At 42.8% G+C, this 17,538-nt stretch overlaps 1 protein-coding gene and 1 long non-coding RNA gene across 6 annotated transcripts in view; one reads left to right on the plus strand and one right to left on the minus strand.

The window, feature by feature from the left end:
• anks1b (ankyrin repeat and sterile alpha motif domain containing 1B) overlaps nucleotides 1–17,538 on the minus strand; it is a 188,813-nt gene that overhangs the window by 13,663 nt on the left and 157,612 nt on the right. For all 5 annotated transcript variants that reach the window (XM_046378605.1, XM_046378604.1, XM_046378603.1 and 2 more), the window contains 3 exons: nucleotides 4,716–4,823; nucleotides 3,300–3,503; nucleotides 1,557–1,682 (listed from right to left, as the gene is read on the minus strand). In XM_046378605.1, coding sequence (XP_046234561.1) covers nucleotides 1,557–1,682; nucleotides 3,300–3,503; nucleotides 4,716–4,823 — 438 coding nt within the window. The remainder of the gene's footprint in view (nucleotides 1–1,556; nucleotides 1,683–3,299; nucleotides 3,504–4,715; nucleotides 4,824–17,538) is intronic.
• LOC124053447 lies at nucleotides 1,757–3,610 on the plus strand. Its single transcript, XR_006842153.1, has 2 exons — nucleotides 1,757–1,975; nucleotides 3,330–3,610. It is a non-coding gene; the product is annotated as an uncharacterized LOC124053447 (long non-coding RNA).

Genomic DNA, 17,538 nt, shown 5'->3' on the forward strand with positions numbered 1-17,538 from the left:
CAATATACCAATATTTTGTATATTAGATGCATCTACAGAAGCTGTTAGATTAATACAAAAGAGCACACAGTCAGTGTTGAGATAACACTCCCTGTTCATGATGCAGAGTGTGGTAATGATGTTAGAGTGTCTGCAGGATTTTACTGAAAATGGATCTGCAATAACTTCAGATAATATTTTTGAGCTGTTGGTGTGAAGCTGACATAATAACATTAAGATGTCATCCGAAGTGGTGCTGAAGATGTGTATTTCTAGCCTAAGATGAATATCAGTGCTCATGCTTCCTTTATTCTGTCCTTTTGGCTTTTTACCATCTTGCTTTTTCCATTAACACATGGCAGTACACTCCTCTCTTTCCTCCCCCCTCTCATTACTGTCTTATCCATCTAATTTATTCTTATTCACTCTCCATCTCCCTCCTGCTTGGCAGTATTCATACTGAGGGCTGTGTCTCCCCTTCTGCCATGGTTGCCACTCATTTGTCTCACTTTCAGAGCTTTCTAGAGTTTGCTGTCCTGGGACAACGAGCATTAGAGGTGTTGACATAAACGGCTCCTTGAAAGCACCGCCATATATTTTCCTCAACAGCCCACCCGTTGTGCCATCCACTATCCGCCCAAAATGCATTGCCAGTGCAGTTGTACATCTGTCAGAAGCCTAATGGTCCACGGTGTTGCTATCAATCCTCTGAGGTGAGAAAACGAAAAAGTACAGATTTTTCTGCATGAGGGAAGACACGCTGTTGGGATACTTATCTCTTATTTACTGCCTCTATCTTTTCTTTCCATACTCTCATTCATATTTGATTTCAGCATCACATTTGATTCCTCTTCTCCTTGTTCTATTTGCTCAAACTTGAATTTTTCAATCTCTTTACAGCTATCATTGTCCTCTCTCTTACTTAATGATCCCGCTCCCATCAGCTCCTTGTCTCCACCACAGAGTCTCCTGAACCAATCAGAACACGTATCTCTGAGATACCCAATTTACATTCCTCCTCTTTGTTTCACAGGTATGCCACCTCAAATTGCTTTTCTGCACCATTTTTACCTGCTCCCCATAAGTAATCATTCAAGCCTGGATGCTGAGCATGTAAGAAATCAGAGGTGCAAGTCTGTATCCATGGTAACATGGATATATAACAACCTTTATGTAACTGGCAAAGGTCTAAATTTACCTAAGTGCTGAGAATAAATGAGTGCAGTATTGACTGAAAGGTGAAGCTGAGGGTCCTTGACCTTTAATATTACTATCTTTGGAGAGTATTGATTGCTCTAAGAATCAACAAGTCAGTCAACAGAAAATTGAGACAACTATTTTGATAACTGATTAATTATTTAAGTGTATTTTTAAGCAAAAATGCAGACTGGTTTCACTGGTTTCAGCCTCTTAAATGTGTAAACATAAATGAATCTTTTTGGTGGTTGAACTGTTATGGATTATTATTATTTTCTGAGAATTTGTTTGAAATTGGAACATTTCAGGCCTATGTGCAGATATTTGAATCATGAACACATGCACCGAAGAGTGAAGTGAGACGAAGGGTTAGGACTCACATAGGCTTCGTAGTCACAGGACTGAAAGATGAGCTTCTCGGGGTGATGCTGCCAATACTGCACCGGAGTGGACGAGGTGGCCTCATTGGGCGGACGCAACGTTATCGGTTCACACCACTCGCCTGCCTGAAACGGCAACCAATCACACATCAGGACAGAAGCAGAATCACACAAGATTACATGATAGAGCGTGACATCAAAGCGTGCCCTGTTTATCTCATGTTGACATAACTGGTTGGCCTGATAAATGTAAGTTCACAGTGTAACAGCTTTCCAGATGGAACATGAACACGTCTTCAGAGGGACGCGCTTCATAGAACATCCAACCGGAAATTAAACTTGCGTGAATTATGCTCGACTTCTCCATGTTGCCACCCTTTAGCACAACTCTTCACTGCTGCTCACCGGTTTCTCACCTGGTGAGCGTTCACCTTTTTACACAAAGGAAGCAGCTCAGTATTATTTGCATACTTCTTAAATGTCTGTGAGTAGCAGTTAAGCTTGTTTTATGGTCTTTCATTCCTTGGTAAAATGAAACCAGACTAGTTTCTTGTGCACACATCCTGTATGTTTATGTTTCTGTTTGCCTGTGTGTGTATGTCAGCCGGAGTTAAGCCTCAAGAAAAAGCCATTGGCCAAATACTACACCAAGTGTGTCTACAAAGAGTTAGCTGTTACACTTATTTATTTGGAGGAGAACAGAAGGTCAGGGAAGAGACAGATGGAGAAACATTTGTGAGGTAACTAATCATAGAAACGTGGTGACCGTTAGAGAACAGGAATAGCGAAACAGTAAATGAAGATATTTCCTCTTCCTTGTCTATAATTGTTATCCTTCTATTCTGGCAAAGCCTGACTCATCAGTGCCACCTCAGAGCGTTTCTTAAAAAAAACAAACAAACAACAAACTGGGGATATACTGTGACGCACACACACTTAGGAGATTCAGCAGGGTAACCGTAAAGTGTGCGGTGGCCTGCAATGATAAGCTCTGTGATTCACACGGAGACACAAAAAGACCCCAATCATACTGAATCAAAACACAGCTGTTGCGTCAGATGTGTGTGCAAGTGCGTGTTTGTGTGTGCGAGTCATTGTGCTGCAGCTGATTGGAAGTCATGAATTTCTAATTCTTGAAATTGCGTCTCTGAGACCCATATAGTAGTTAAAGTGACAGGTTGAGTTATAACAATTCATAATATGAATGGGAGTGGTGATGTTACATTTCTGCTATATTGATCAGATATTCATAGAGAGCAGTTACATCACTGCATCCAGTACAAAAAAGTAAACTTTTAATAGTGAACAGGGTCAGTTTACTTTGACATTTACGATATAAAAAAAATGTGACTTGCTCTGTATGTTGGACGAATACTGATGTGAAAATCTAGCACTGGGGCACATCACTAGCATTTATGGCAGAAAGATGTACGTAGGTTTGAATCTAAATTAACTACAGTGTGTGTGTGGTAATTCGGGAACTTGTCACCCAGCGCAGCAGTGTGGCTCATTCATAGGTAACATGCGGTTCATGTGTAATCATTTTTAATCTACAGTGGAGCTCTGTGGCACGTAACGTGTTTATCAGCAGTAAGAAAAACGTAGAGCATTACCAGACCTTCAAGCATTCATCCAGCCGACTGTATCTCTGATTATAACCATTCATAATACCCTCTTTGACTCTATTCCTCTCTCCCCCTCCTTGCCTCCATTCATCCCTCCAACCTGTCCTCCCTTCCTCACCATGCTGACTTGGGCCATCTGTCGTTCCAGCTTGGATCGCGGCACGTCTTCGAAGTAGTTGTCGTTGCTGCGCTGCCTGCGACGGGCGTCCGCCTGCATGATGAGGTGCTGCACGTCCAGAGATCCGCCCGGGACCCCCGCCGTGTACGCTGCCTGGCCCACCGACGGGCTGAGCTGGGGAGGAGTGTGGTTTCCGCCGGGTTCCTTGGATTGGAGCAGTGGAGGGAAGCAAGAGAGGGTTCATTCATCATTTCATAATGTGCTGTGTCACTGCTGCAAGTGCAATAAGTAAAGCAATCGGATTCACTGTGCACTGTCACATTTTATTTCTCAGCTACTGTGTTGCCACACTGCTGATGACTAGTATCTTGAAGTAGTTTGTAAAGTTGGGGACATAGATGCTGTACTGTTACAAGAAGATCTCAGAGCGTCCTCAAACACCACACTGAAGTCTTGCCTGCTCAGTCACATTAAGTGAAAACGTCTGCTAGGTCCTTAAAGTGGAAAACGATGTTCATTTAACAGGTTTTCCAAGCTGAGAGAAGACTAAAATTCCCAAAAGAATTAAAACTTTTATATGTTTTAACGGTGTAATGGTCTAACACACTTGAAGGTCAGCTCATTTCTCCTGAGAGTTAATTCACTTTCAGCTGATTACATATGACAGGAGTCTCCAGTTGGATTTTTTTTTGATGATTTCCTGAATTATTTCTGAGCTGCAGAGGAAGAAGTAGGAGAAACTCTCAGTTCTCGTCCTGAGCCATTTGTCCCAACTCAATCAGTTGTCAGCCACTGTTTGTACTGTATTACAGTGTAAACAGCCTCTGCTCACACACTGGAAGCTGCTTAAACACATCATTTTACCCTGGATTAGGCTACACAATACAGTCGTGCCTTTCTTCAGTTATAACCCATTGGCACCTCTTTTCTCAAACTGAAGTTTTTTTTGGGGGATTGAGTGAAAATAGGACTCAGTACATGACTGCAATGCTCAGATGGACTTTGTGAAGGTACAGGAAGGAGCGGAATAGACCAGGTCGATTCTGTGTTGCCTTAGCAGTAGAAGGCCTCCCTTGGCTCAGCAGCACAAAGAGGGAGCGACTATTATAAGGACATTAGAGCATAGCCCCAATGGGAGAGGGAAAGCCAGTTCTTTGTGATTAGCATCCAGGACAAGCTGGCAGGGAGGAAACTGCAGTGGGTCGGCCATTTTGTGCCTGTCTGAAAGATTTGGGTAATCAGTAGGGTGGTAACAGCTGCAGTGGGGAGGCTGTAGCTCCCTCAGAGAAATACAGGTCCAGCTCTGGGAAGGGACCAGCGCTTTCCTCTTCCGTCATCTCATGAATTCATAAAAATTTAAATCCATGTTGCAGTGGGTTTACAACACGTGCTGTCTGCTCACTGTGACTCACTCACCCTGAGGGAGATGGCCCGCGGAGGTTTTTGTGGGGTGTCTTCGTGTAGCCGGTCCCCCAATGAGGCCAAGATCCGTTTTCTGTGTCCAATAAGACTGATCTTCAATACCTGGTGAACGCACAGATGTTAGACATTAAATTAAAAAGTACTGAGAGTAAAAAGAGCAGACATTAACAAAAACTTCAGAATTTAAGTCAGCTTCCTGTTCATCTTAGATTCCTATCATGTGAATTTAATATTTGTGTTTTGGACAACTGGGTGGAAAAAAAGAAAAGAAAAAAATCAACAATTTAGAGATATTGACAATCTTAAGATGTCTGGGGTTTGTGCTCTTAGGAAGAACACAAGAAATGCTGGTTCAAAAGCCACTAAGCTGAAACGATGACTCTCACTTTCATCTGCATAATTTAAAACCACTTTTATAGAGTTCAGGGGCTTTCGGGCTCGTTAATACTGATATTATATCTGCCAAAAAAACAAAAAAAACAAACCCAAAACAACAAAACCTGTCTACCTAAAAGTAAGATCAAGTAATCATCATTATCATCATGAGCATCAACTTGAGAGTACTGCTGCAGTCCAGAAGACTGAAGACTTTGACAGAGGAAAAACAACAGAGCTCACCACAGAACGCTCAGCAAAGAACTAATGAGTTCATAATGACACAAAATGCCCCTGAGCACATGCATACATCATGTTGTTATTATTATTACATAACTGACATGGCTTGGATGGCTGTGTTCCAGCTAGTTAGTTGTGCTGTTATGTGAGCAAGATTAAAGCGTGAATGCGATTCCTTTAACGTAAAACACGCAAACGAGTGAAGTGTCCTGTGTGAGACTCACACGTCGATGAAGAGACAGAAGGAGAGGCAGCCAGCTCATGTTGTTGGAATTTACCATTTTGCTCTTTTCTTTCAGTCAAATGAATAAGAAACTAGAATCCCCCAAAGCGGCAAAATATCAGGATTACTTAGGATGTTGTACTTGCACAGCAGGTGCTGATTTTGGGTGAGTGCGATCCAAATCCTGCGACATTAAAAAGTTACAAAGGTACAGCCAGCCTCACCCTTTGAATGCTATCAGATTTTCAGGTTCTTTGTTAAGAGCACCTTTTGATAAAACACTGCTGAGAGCTGACAGCCATGAAATGCAAATTCAACAATATCAGATTGTGGCAATTTTGTGATAAACTATTGCTTTTCCCCCCAGGCGCTCATTACACAGGCACAAGCAAAGACAAAACACACACACACTTGGACTCCAATGAAAGCTTTCATTCTTTCTCTGGTCACCAGGCGTCCGCTGACTGTGCCAGTTACCGTGTTTTCTAAAGAGACGAGCTGGAACATGGCAGCCTTCTGCAGGGATGTTGTTTGCACTCTTTGCACCTTCTGGCTCCCATACTTCAGTACACAACACACTGTTGCCTGGTTTTATGGGACTGCCTCTGGAAGTCTTCCCATAAAGGTATGCGCAAGTGTGAGAGAATGTGTTTGTGTGTGTGTGTGAGTGTGTTTGTGCGTGTGTCTGTCTTCAGGGCAAAAGGTGGTAATTAGCCTCAATGTGAGGCCTTGCTGTGAGTCTAATGATTCTCCCAACAGTCCTGCTTTGAGTCAGCACAACTTGCTCACACACACACACACACACAGATACATATTTCTTCATCTCCTGCACCAATTACTGCCCCACATCTGCAAGAGAAAGGTAAAAATACCAATGGGAACAGTAGTGTAGGGCGCAAATACTGTCCGTGTGCATAAACCTCAACACACAAACGGAACATCAGCAAACCAATTCCAGCCATAAGGAATAGTGTGCATACGCAAACTGCATGTAAACAACTGATGCATAATGTATCAAGCAAGCTCAAACGTGCTTAACATAGCTTCCTGTTGTTCGCAGGTTTCAGAAATTTCATTTTATGTCATACAGTAAGGAAAGACAAATGAATAGCAAATGATTATTAAATAGTGTGATGGTAAAAAACAGCCTCCACCGTGTTACACCACATTATATGATGTTCTTCTCAGCATGGAAATAACGTTTTTTAATTGTTAAAATTAGAGGGATCAAAGGGAAACAGAGAGCAGAGCTGGGACTAGCGGGTAGTGGAACTAATTGGCATATTATGGCCGCTCAGCACACCCTCCACCAGTTTTTACTCACTCTTCTTTCCCCTCCTCCTCCTCTCTCTTTCATTCTTACATGCTGTCCTTTAAGGGACACACAATGTCAGCGATACTACAGCATCTCTGCCTCCTTCTGTCTGCCCGCATTAAGATCATGTGATTTTGTCTCCTAACTTTCTGAAATGCCCACTGCCAGATATTAGTATATGCTACCACTGCTAAACTGAAATTTCCACTTGATTTAAGGACTGTCTTGAAAATAATGAAACTAGATGGCAAACAGGTGACAGAAGACATCCGTCCCACTCTCAGGCTTCTGTCTTGCTTGTATCCAGCGTTGTTGTTTCAGGGTTTCTTTTAGCCGGAAGCATTAAGATCATCAGATGAAATTTAGAGTCACAAAACTTTTGAGAGATCAATCGTTGAAGCCATTTCTAAGAAAAAGCACTTAACACTTTGTAGTGGATTGTCTGCTTTGACTTGGATTTTGTTCCGTCAAGTCATGTGATTGATGGATTTGCTGTGAAAATAATCTGCAGATAAATCCATAATGGAAAATACGTTTTTGCCAGACCTGAGATCATGTATCTGACCTGTTATGTAAAAAATAAAATTTATGGCTTTTACATAAACTACAAAGATAAAAAAAATGACCCGGATAATATCTGTTTTTTCCTTTATGTATTGAAGGTTATTAATTATTCATTTTCATGCCTCTTTGTCGCTCCCTTTAGCGTGACACCAGACCTCACGCTGCTGTTGCATCACACACAAATACACACATACGGCACAGTAACTGCTTTGTGTGATGTTTCTGTGTGTGCGCACACTTGTCTATCTGTGTGTTACACTTCGCCTTACGCAACAGCATCTACTTCAACTACAGTAGAAGCCTCAACCTTAGCTTCAAGTTCAACGGTCACCATGGTAACACAGAGCCGCAGCAGTCACCCACACACACTTATCCCGAAAATAAATAAATAAATAAAAATCCACATGCACGTGGATGTGTATACACACACACACACACACACACAACCAGCTGTTTTCGAGCATGGGGAAGAAGATTATATTGTTATCCCTGAATGGGCGAGAATTTGAATGCAACCCGACTATTATTGTTAAACTCACACTCACTCTCTCTCTCCTGTGATGCTTGACTGCGGTATCGCACCATTTGCATTTAAATTATATTCATAGCAGCTGTATACACTGACAGGAGAAGTGTTAAGCTACTACAGTGTGCCTCCCTCTGCACCCCTCTCCTCACTTCCTCATTTCTATCCATGCATTCATTTAAGATCTACTCTACTCGAATGAGCTCAGAAAGCTCGGAGAGATCATGGTCTCACTCAATTCCCTTTTCTCTCTTTGCAGTGTAGCAGTGGTGCCATGAGAGCGTCCAGTGAGGGTTACTTACCCTCCGGTGTTGATTTTATTACCGTAGTATGAAGTGATTTCGGGTGCTATTTGCCTTCCTCTGTGTGTGCCGATCAATGCACTAATCCTGTTAACAGTCCCGTTAGCCTAGATTGAACAGGCTTGATTACCGGATTAGCCGCCACACATATGGGTAACGGAGCTGTACTTTCAAACAGTCAACTCCTCCCTGTGGCCTGCTGTCACTACCGCACTTACTTCAAGAATTACACAAAGAGAAAAATGATTTCCCTGCCATTTATTAATATTTGCGTCTGTGTAGGATTGTAAAACTGTTCCAACTTCAAGTTATTTCATTTAGCACCAGGTCATAAAACATGCAAAAACAAAACATCTGCCAGTAGAATTGAGATTATTTCACCTGTCAAATCAGATTTTTTTTTCTTTCAAGATGCTGAATTTATATAAACTTCTAAGGATAGCAAACAAACGCACTGTCCTCTTAGACCCAGCAGTTACCAGAGAATAGTGACTGGAGCTGCCACAAAATGACATTTTGCAAAGAAGCCAGTGCAACAATAAGGGTTTAGTGCAATACGTCAGTGATTGGGGACATTACCAACAACCTCTCTCATTCAGGACACTGGAGACAAAAAGCCTTTTCTCTGTTTCATACTGGAGGGGAGGTTGGAAGCTGGCTGGCTCACTGGAGCATAAAACCCAGTGAGGGAACCAACAGTCCAGTCACTGTCTGTGCTCAAGCTAGCACGTAGTTTTAATGATGGAGAAGGAAGGGACTGAAAAAGCTTTCATCAGTCTCTCTGCTCCTGTTTTATCTACACTGACTCGCCTAAACATCCTTTTCACCGCCCTCATATCCCGTTCCACTCTCTGTCCATATTTGGATTCCCTTGACCTCAAATTACCTCTAATCATCTGCTCTTCCCTGTCCTTTTCTACACATTGTGGTCCTATTTTCACTAAATCCAGATGATCAGAGGAGAAATTACAAGAAAGAGAAAAAAAAATGTCAGTGTGAGTGTGCCAGTGATTTGGTGTAATAAAAGAGCCTCTGCAGTTGCACTCAAAAGAGTTTCTTCTCTTCAGCCTTAGCAACTGCACATGATTGGTCCATCTTTGTTAGCTTGAGTGTATCTGCCTTCTCCAGTCAATATGACCAATCACCTCTCCCCTGCAGACAATGAGGCTGTGACCTGTCTGATAGCAACAGACCCCTGAAGCCCCTCAGGCGTCGCCTGACAGTGGTGCGACTAGGGTTCGACCCTTTGAATAGTACTGGATCAATTTTTCCAGAGCCAAGAATCACTGGTGTAAGGTTACTTAAAATGCCCAGGTCAGAATACATCACAGACCAGCTGAATGGTAATATCGATCAGCAAATAGCTCATGTCTGTATCAGTGATATCTCAGAGGATGAGTACAGGGCTGAGGACATCAAGGTTCTGTCCTCTGGAATATTAATGAGAATCCGAGGTTCCAAAGAAGATTGTTCTTTTCTTTAAACTAAATAACATAAAAGTTAAGCAATTAATCAGATTTGTTAGGTTGGTGCACTGCTTTATTTCAGGGCAGTAGCTCTTGACTCAGAGGTCAACTCTTATGGAATACAGTACACATTTTTGTGGGAATTTTCATAACACAAGGACGAGTTTACAGTCATTCGGCGCTTGTTGTATTTTTATAGGCAGATTGTGACAACTGTGAGACTAAATATCCAGTTTCAAGGAAAGGAAAAGAAACAAACAAAACCCCTCTCAATTAAAAGAGGGCTGGTATTTTAAGTTCACGGAAATTCAGTTTAGAAGTTTGTGTGGTTGATTGGTGGTTACTGTAAATATGTGACTGTCCATCCAGTTTAGCTTATCTACAAAGTACGAAGACTGGAAACAGGGCGAAGCAGCCGACCTGACTGTCTGAAGGTACCGAAATGTAAAGAAGACAATTCACACATTGGTAGAGGTTACAGGCTGAACTGTCTCATTCGAATAGTCTGAAAATTTTACAAAATGGTGGCTGATCAGTAGTTTCACAGGTGGGTGAGTTAGTATTAAAATAATTTGGACTCAGGACCAGACTTTTCTAAAATCCTAAACAGCCTTAGTTCATTAGTACTGTTAACAAAGTCACACTGTGTTTCTTTGTGCAAGAAATATACAGTAGGCCATAATCACGTTAAAGCTGTGGAACTAAATCTGTCAGCTGAGATGGGATATAAAGAAGGACGACAGCCCAAACTAGCTTCCATCTGGCAGTCAATAGGGTTTGTTATAGAAAAGCATTGATGCAATGTGGATAATATGCACAGCACCTGCTGAGTGTGAAAGCACAGGCATTTACAGCAACAATGCTCGCCTCATTTTTCACCCTGGTTATTGACGTTGTTCTAACCCTGAATACTTAATCACAGCCAGCCACCTTCCCCTCGTTACGTCCTCATGTGTGTTGTTTGGAGGTGGAGCATCATGGCTGGAGCGATGAGTATCGATTTGCCTGGACTCTCAATAGGTTACACATGCGCGTGCACGCACTCACACACACAAACTCGTTCAAACACACGACGACACTGGAAGGAAACCATAGACCACTGGTTGCCCAGCAACCAGAGAGTGGAGGGGAGTTGCAGCTAAGGGTGATGTGCTGAAAATGATGTCCCACAGGGGCCAATAGGAAGGCTAGTTTCAGTGTTGAGAGAACAGGCAGCCAATGAGAGCGGGTCGTTAATAAGCCCGCCTACATGGAGACAGATATGTCTCCATTAATAGCAAGACAACTGTAACTATGACTGGAAGCACAGGCTGTGTGTGTGTGTCTGTGTGTGTGTGTGTGTGTGTGCAAAAGACTGCTGCAAGATCAAGATTGAAACAAGATCTCTGGTTTGTGTGTTTGTCTCGTCTGCACACACACTCACTATAGCACACATGGGAGCACATGAATTGAATTCTCAATATGATGTGAGAGGAAATGGTGTATAATATTTTTATGGGTTAATAAATACTTCAAAGCCCCAAGACGGGTCTGATTTTCCCACAGCAGAGAAGCACAAGCTGTCCTAAGGCACCAAGCTGTGTGTGAACATACATGAATATGTGTGTGTGTTTATATGTGCAATATTATCTGAGTGTGGGGTTAGCTTCAAAGAGTTTAATTACCTCTTGTGTTTTCAAACAGGAAGGGTTTAGGTTTAGTTTTGCTGAAACAGTGAAAATTAATTAAAACTCACAGATTCATCTTTAAAATTGGAAACATTTGGCTTTTACAGAAGCACGAGGCTACAGAAAACAACAGGCAGATCATCACAGGTCATACAAGATTAGCAGGCTTGCAGCATTGGTGCAGTCAGTGGCTCAGGGGCAACACACTGAACCCCATATTGCTTCTGATGGCTCCTCCATCGGTGTGTGAGTGCCTGTGTGAATGGCTGTCGCTCCTGATGAGTAGGTGGCGTCTTGCATGGTAGTCTCTGCCACCAGTGTACGAATGTGTGTGAATGGACGAAAGCTGACTTTGGGTGCTCTGTGGACTAGAACAGCGCTGTGTAAACACAATATATTTACCATTTGCTGCAGCCATATGTGCATCTGTAAGCTCTCTGCTGAGGGATCGCTTTGGACGGGACCACGGTGTGTACGCTTTCAAGATTCCTGAGTCCAGTCTCATTCCCAGGGTGTCGCATGTCGACGTTACGGCACGTCCCAAGAGGGTTTAATGGTTGATCACAAGTGACTCTGACACTGATCACTGATCTCGTACTAACCTAACCATGTAGTTTTTGTGGTGTTATAGATTGACCAGACTTAAAATCATGATGCGGTCTTCATCGTTCAAAACACATATACACCTGCTGATGAGGTCAAAAGTTTTGGATAAAAGAAGATCAGCTGATTTTACGGCCTGTGTTCCAGTTTTTACGATCCAGCTCAGTGTCCAGACGAAATGGCAACACCTTGAAAATGAACTCTCTTATCGTGTAAATGACTGAAGGATGTGAAATGAAAGAATCGTGTGAACCATTCGAGGGCTTTCTTAAAAACGAAGATAGAGTTGACTTTAAAAACAAAAAGAAGAATTAAACCAGCCGTGTTTCTGCTAATACTGGCAGCATAAGCAAAACGACGTAACCAACACGCCGGTTACTGTTGTTCAAAGCTTTCGTCCACAGTGTGTCTCACAGCATCATACATCATGCTGTGGTTTCTCTGAGCTGCCTACTGACTAATGCCGGTCACTGACGGGGAATCTATTGCTGTGACTCGCCGCTGTGACGATTCGATGAACAGGAGGCAGGATTATGACTGATCGACTGGCGACTGGGGTAAAAATCATCCGGCGGGATTTCCAGCTCAATCTTTCTGTCTGTGTGGGCTGTTCTTCCAACAGCTGGAAAAGGACAAATACTTCTCTTTCTGTCTTCCTGCTGGGACCTGTCTTGCTCTTTCCTCCTGTTCACCCTCAGCAAGATCCGTACTTACTTTCCTTTTCAGTCGTGAACGATCACTGTTCACCTTCATTGTTGGAAAACAAGTCGGTACAGGCGACAAAATATAAACTTATCATGCCTGTTTGACTCTTGGTTGCCAGAGGATTTGGGAAAAATTAAGGCAAAGCTCGGAAGCATTCAACTGAAGCTGAGCTCAGATAATCTGGTAACCATCTGGTTTATTGAGTGATTTTGAAAGCTGAGAGTAAACAGGTATCATATGACGGTGGATTAGCCTTCCTTGTTCTAATAAATGTTTACAGTGCACGCCTTCAGACTCCTACAAAGCAAACTGAAGCCACAACATCCCCGTCTTGAACAATTCTTTCTTGGTCTTTGTCCCAGATTCTCACCATCTTCGAAGAGTATGTTAGTGCATGCAAATGAGGATGGGACATAAATTAGGCCAGAAGTTAGATTTGAGTGTACTAACTGTAGTAGTAATAGCTTTGTGCTCTTTTACTCTGCCTCACTTGACTCAATCTGGAACTACAGGACAGAACTGGCATCCTCTGAGCTGACATCTGACTTGGGATTTAACTTGTCTTTTAGAAAGTCTTGTGACATTTACAAATATGAGATGTTCTTCCCGAGTAGGTGTTCGAGAAGAACAAAGAATACGGTCACCACACGATCATCTGAAGAACTCACTCAACTGAGAAAAGTAACAAGTCAAAATGTGTCAGAGATTTATGAGCATTAAATGACTGAAAAGAGACAAAAAGGGAGACATCAGTCGCCGTCTCGTTGCGATACTTAATAATGAGAGTTTGCAGCAAACTTAAATTTTATCCAAGCTCAGTCGATGCCTCATTGTTTCTCTCAGGTGGCTCGAGGACGGACTCCCACGCATGAGAAGCACAAAATAACATTTAACTCCAACTCCTGCGCACACACAGACTCACACACGTGCACACACACACACACACACACAGTCACACAGCCCGTAAATTAGCCTAGTCAGCAGTGTCGATTGAGCGCCGTGGATCGTTTCATAAGTTGTAATCACCTCAGCCTCACCGAGCACAGAGATTAAAGATGCATAAATAAAACAGCAAGCGAAGGACAAAAGGATCAGCGGCTCATGATTACATCCTATTCTGCCTCCTTTGTTTCTTTCTGTGTGTTTTTTAAACAGAAATCCCTCTTTTCCTTCATCACTTGTTCCCAGCCCCGTCTTCCTGCAGGGTTACCTACCTCTGCTCAAGACTGGACTTATTCCAAATGAAAGGTTCAGTTTGCTCTCCTCCCGTGTTTCCTCTCCTCACACTCTTCTCTTCTGCTGTACGTCTTCCTTCTTCTCTTCTGTTCTGTTCTCTCTTTAGCCAAGCGTTACTCCTCGCCTCCTCACCACCAGCTTTTGTCTTGCTTTCTCTCACTCGCTCTGCAGATTTCCAGCGCTCACCAACTCCTCCTCTTTCTTCAGCTTGCGGCAGCCAGACTACATCTCCTACATGTCTCTGCCTGAGCTCTCTCTCTCTCTCCACACACACACACACACACACACACACTCCCTCTTTACCCAGTTTACACCCCCCACCCCCCAACCCCATCACTATGGAGACGTTGGGACCGTACAGAGACAAGCTCATGCTGGCTTGCAAGGAGTGTAAATATGTTTATTGTGGTTCAGTGTAAAAACCACAGAAATAAACTACCACTATTACTTTTTTTAAAAAAGAAAAAGGAAGTGAAAGACAGTTAGAAACTTGCTATTTGAATAATTAGGACAGAGCTGTTGTCCCCTGCTTTAGTCTTTGTGCTAAGCTAAGCTAACCAGCTGCTGGCTGTAGTGAATCAAAAAAATCCCCAAAATGTGCAACTACTCCTTTAATGACTTCCTCCGTCCTCATCCTGACACCAGAAATATAGTATTTGTATGCTGGAAGGCTCCAAATACAACACTCACTAGCCTTAGCTACTGTTGCTATGGAGAGGAAACCAATCAGTGAGGTGAAGTGAGGAAAAAAAGACATCATCACATCACAGCTGCAGAAGTTTTCCAGAACTGTCAAACGTTGTTCTGCTTCTGTCCTTACATTTCCGTTACCTTTGATATTTTATCAAAGAAGAAGATTTTGTCTGACACAATTTGCATTAGTGATACAAGCAGGAGAGTTTTTATTTAGGGAACAGTAGAGAAATTAAAGGAAATGAAGGAAGAGAGAGAGAGAGGCTTTGATATGCAAGAAATGTCCCAAGCTGGATGCTGGACACCCTAAACCCTGAGGCCACCATGGTGATCCTCAACCTGTAAAGTTTGATGCCCGTCCAAGTGTTCCAACTGCCAGTCGCCCAGCATTATGCTTGTGTAGGAAATGAATGGGACTTTTACTTCCTGAACCCGTTAAGGAATTCAACTGTATGTCATTAGTCACCTGTGCAGGGTATCACATTTTACTGTCCGCCTGCAGACGCAGACAAGTTTAGACATTTGGCAGGAAACAGCTCAGAGAGGAGAATTTCCCATTTATCGGATCCTAACGTTCCTTTAGGCTTCAGGAACTCCGGAGGAATGCCATCACTGAGCGGATTTGTGTAATATATGAATACATGTATGAATACGTGTAGGGTGTTTTACCAACTAAATACGAAATATCCTGTTTGAAACGTGACTCACTTTGGCAGTGTGATCCGACTACAGGACAGAACTGGCACCTCACCAGTGCTTGTGTGTGTATTGGCGTTGGTACATTATATTAAACATGAGCATGTGTTTATAGGTGCGAGTATACATTCACATGTGTGTGACTGCAAGTGTCACATAAGTGAAATCCAATCCACTAAGCTTGACGTCATTCTAACTATTTCTGTCTTTTTACAAGAGTCTACTTGTATGATCCAGGAGGATGAAACCGAAAATAGTACATGACTCCTCGTCTCTGAGAGAACACTGTTAAACAACTGTGCTGCAGATTTAAATTAAATAAATATACCTTTGAGGCTAAATGTAAGAGAACTGACAGATGCGCTTGAAACTTTCCAATACATTAGCGCTGATTGCTGTGGTTTAAATTACCTGTTCAATAAAACTGCCGTGCGCCTTTTGAAATTTGCAATTTGAATTTTCAGTCCATTTCAAATGAAACCGGTGACCACGAATTTAAGAAAACTGCTTGAGAGATGTTCCTGAAAGTTCATTTCTGCCCTTCGTAAAACATCTCACAGTCAATTTAGTATCTGTTTTGGAGTTCATGATCAGGTCACATGATCATCACAAGATGGAGTTTGCTCACTTATTTTTAAATGTCCTAACAAACACTAAATCAGATCTAACAGAACTTACAAGGAAAGGAAGAAAGTAAGGATACTTTTATCCTTACTTCATACAGATACTTCATACAGAACACTTTAACCTTTAATACCGTTTCAGCTTGAAGCTAAAATTCACAATTTTCATTAAGTGAACTGAGATTGGACACTTCGAAAGCCAAACTACACTGAATGATCACGAGCTCATCAACCCACTGCTTAGAATAACCACACGATTAAGGACAAATAAAGGGAAATCAGTCACTTAAGCTGGACGAACTACAACACAAAGCATAATCCATGTCCGTGATTAAACGCAGATACTGAGCAAACATCTGAAGGAGGATTAATCCATCCCTGTTGTTAGCTACTCAGTTAACAAGTGAGGATGTTGACTGTGAGGCAGCAGCCTGGCAGCTGCAGCTCTACAGCAGTCACAGGTTCGGGGTGCACTCGGGGGTCACACACATTCTCTCCTGACGCCTCCCACACCATCTCTGGCACGGTGAGCGCTACAACGGGAAGTGCAAACTCCAAATAAGGCTGCGGGGAGAGCGATATCGGCAGGCAGGGACGGTGAAGTACACTGCAGTCCTGAGGCAAAATCCACCCACATGAAAGCTACACCTCGCTGCCTTTTCACACGTACTGCATGTCAACGTGCCGCATCGTCTCGTCTTTAAACGCATGGGACACGTATGAAGGGCCACAGCGCGAAACGTGACGAGTGTGCGACAACCGCAGCTACATATCTTAACGCACACGTAGATCCCTTTTTGGTGTGAAAACTCTCAAATCTGTGATCGGTTAAACCAATTAATGGAAGAGTGGGTGCATGTGTGTGTAGGTACTACTGCATGGTATATAGGGTTTAATCCTGCAGTGTCTAACGAAGGTAGGAACCATCTGGTGCTGGGATGTGAGACAATCTGTCCATTTGGAGAGGTGACAAAGAAGGTGATAAGCACAGGAACATGACACATACACACACAAACACAAGCACACACACACACACACACACAAATTCAGAGTATGTGGAGTAGTGTCAGTAAAGGCAATCCAGTACAGACACAGATTTCATTTATACCAAGTGCACACATCTCTAGTCTCTATGGTAACTAGTAGCCGTCATAGCAACGGAGTACAAGCGGTAGAAGAAAGGCTGAACTCTCATGACTGTCCTCGATTTATTTTGGACCCTGTGTACATTTATACACACACACACACACACACACACACACACTTAGAGGTTTTCAGAACACATTCCCAGTTCAGTGTGTGTGCATCTTATGAAATGGCATGTTGTAATGAAGGTGGGGAATGCGGGGACAAGTCAGGCCCTGTAGGAGAATCACGTCATGCACGCGCGCACACACACACACACACACACACACACACACACACACATTTAAACAGGCCTTCACATGCAAAACACAGGTGTGTACCTACATGCTGTCACAGGACTTTGTGATATGATGATATTCACTGTACATGAAACTACCTCTTTGATATCGAGGGTTTTAATTAGGTTTTAATTGGTCAGTGGAGTGTGACCACGGGGT

This window comes from Scatophagus argus, chromosome 22 (genome assembly GCF_020382885.2).
Source record: "Scatophagus argus isolate fScaArg1 chromosome 22, fScaArg1.pri, whole genome shotgun sequence".
Taxonomy (NCBI): domain Eukaryota; kingdom Metazoa; phylum Chordata; class Actinopteri; family Scatophagidae; genus Scatophagus; species Scatophagus argus.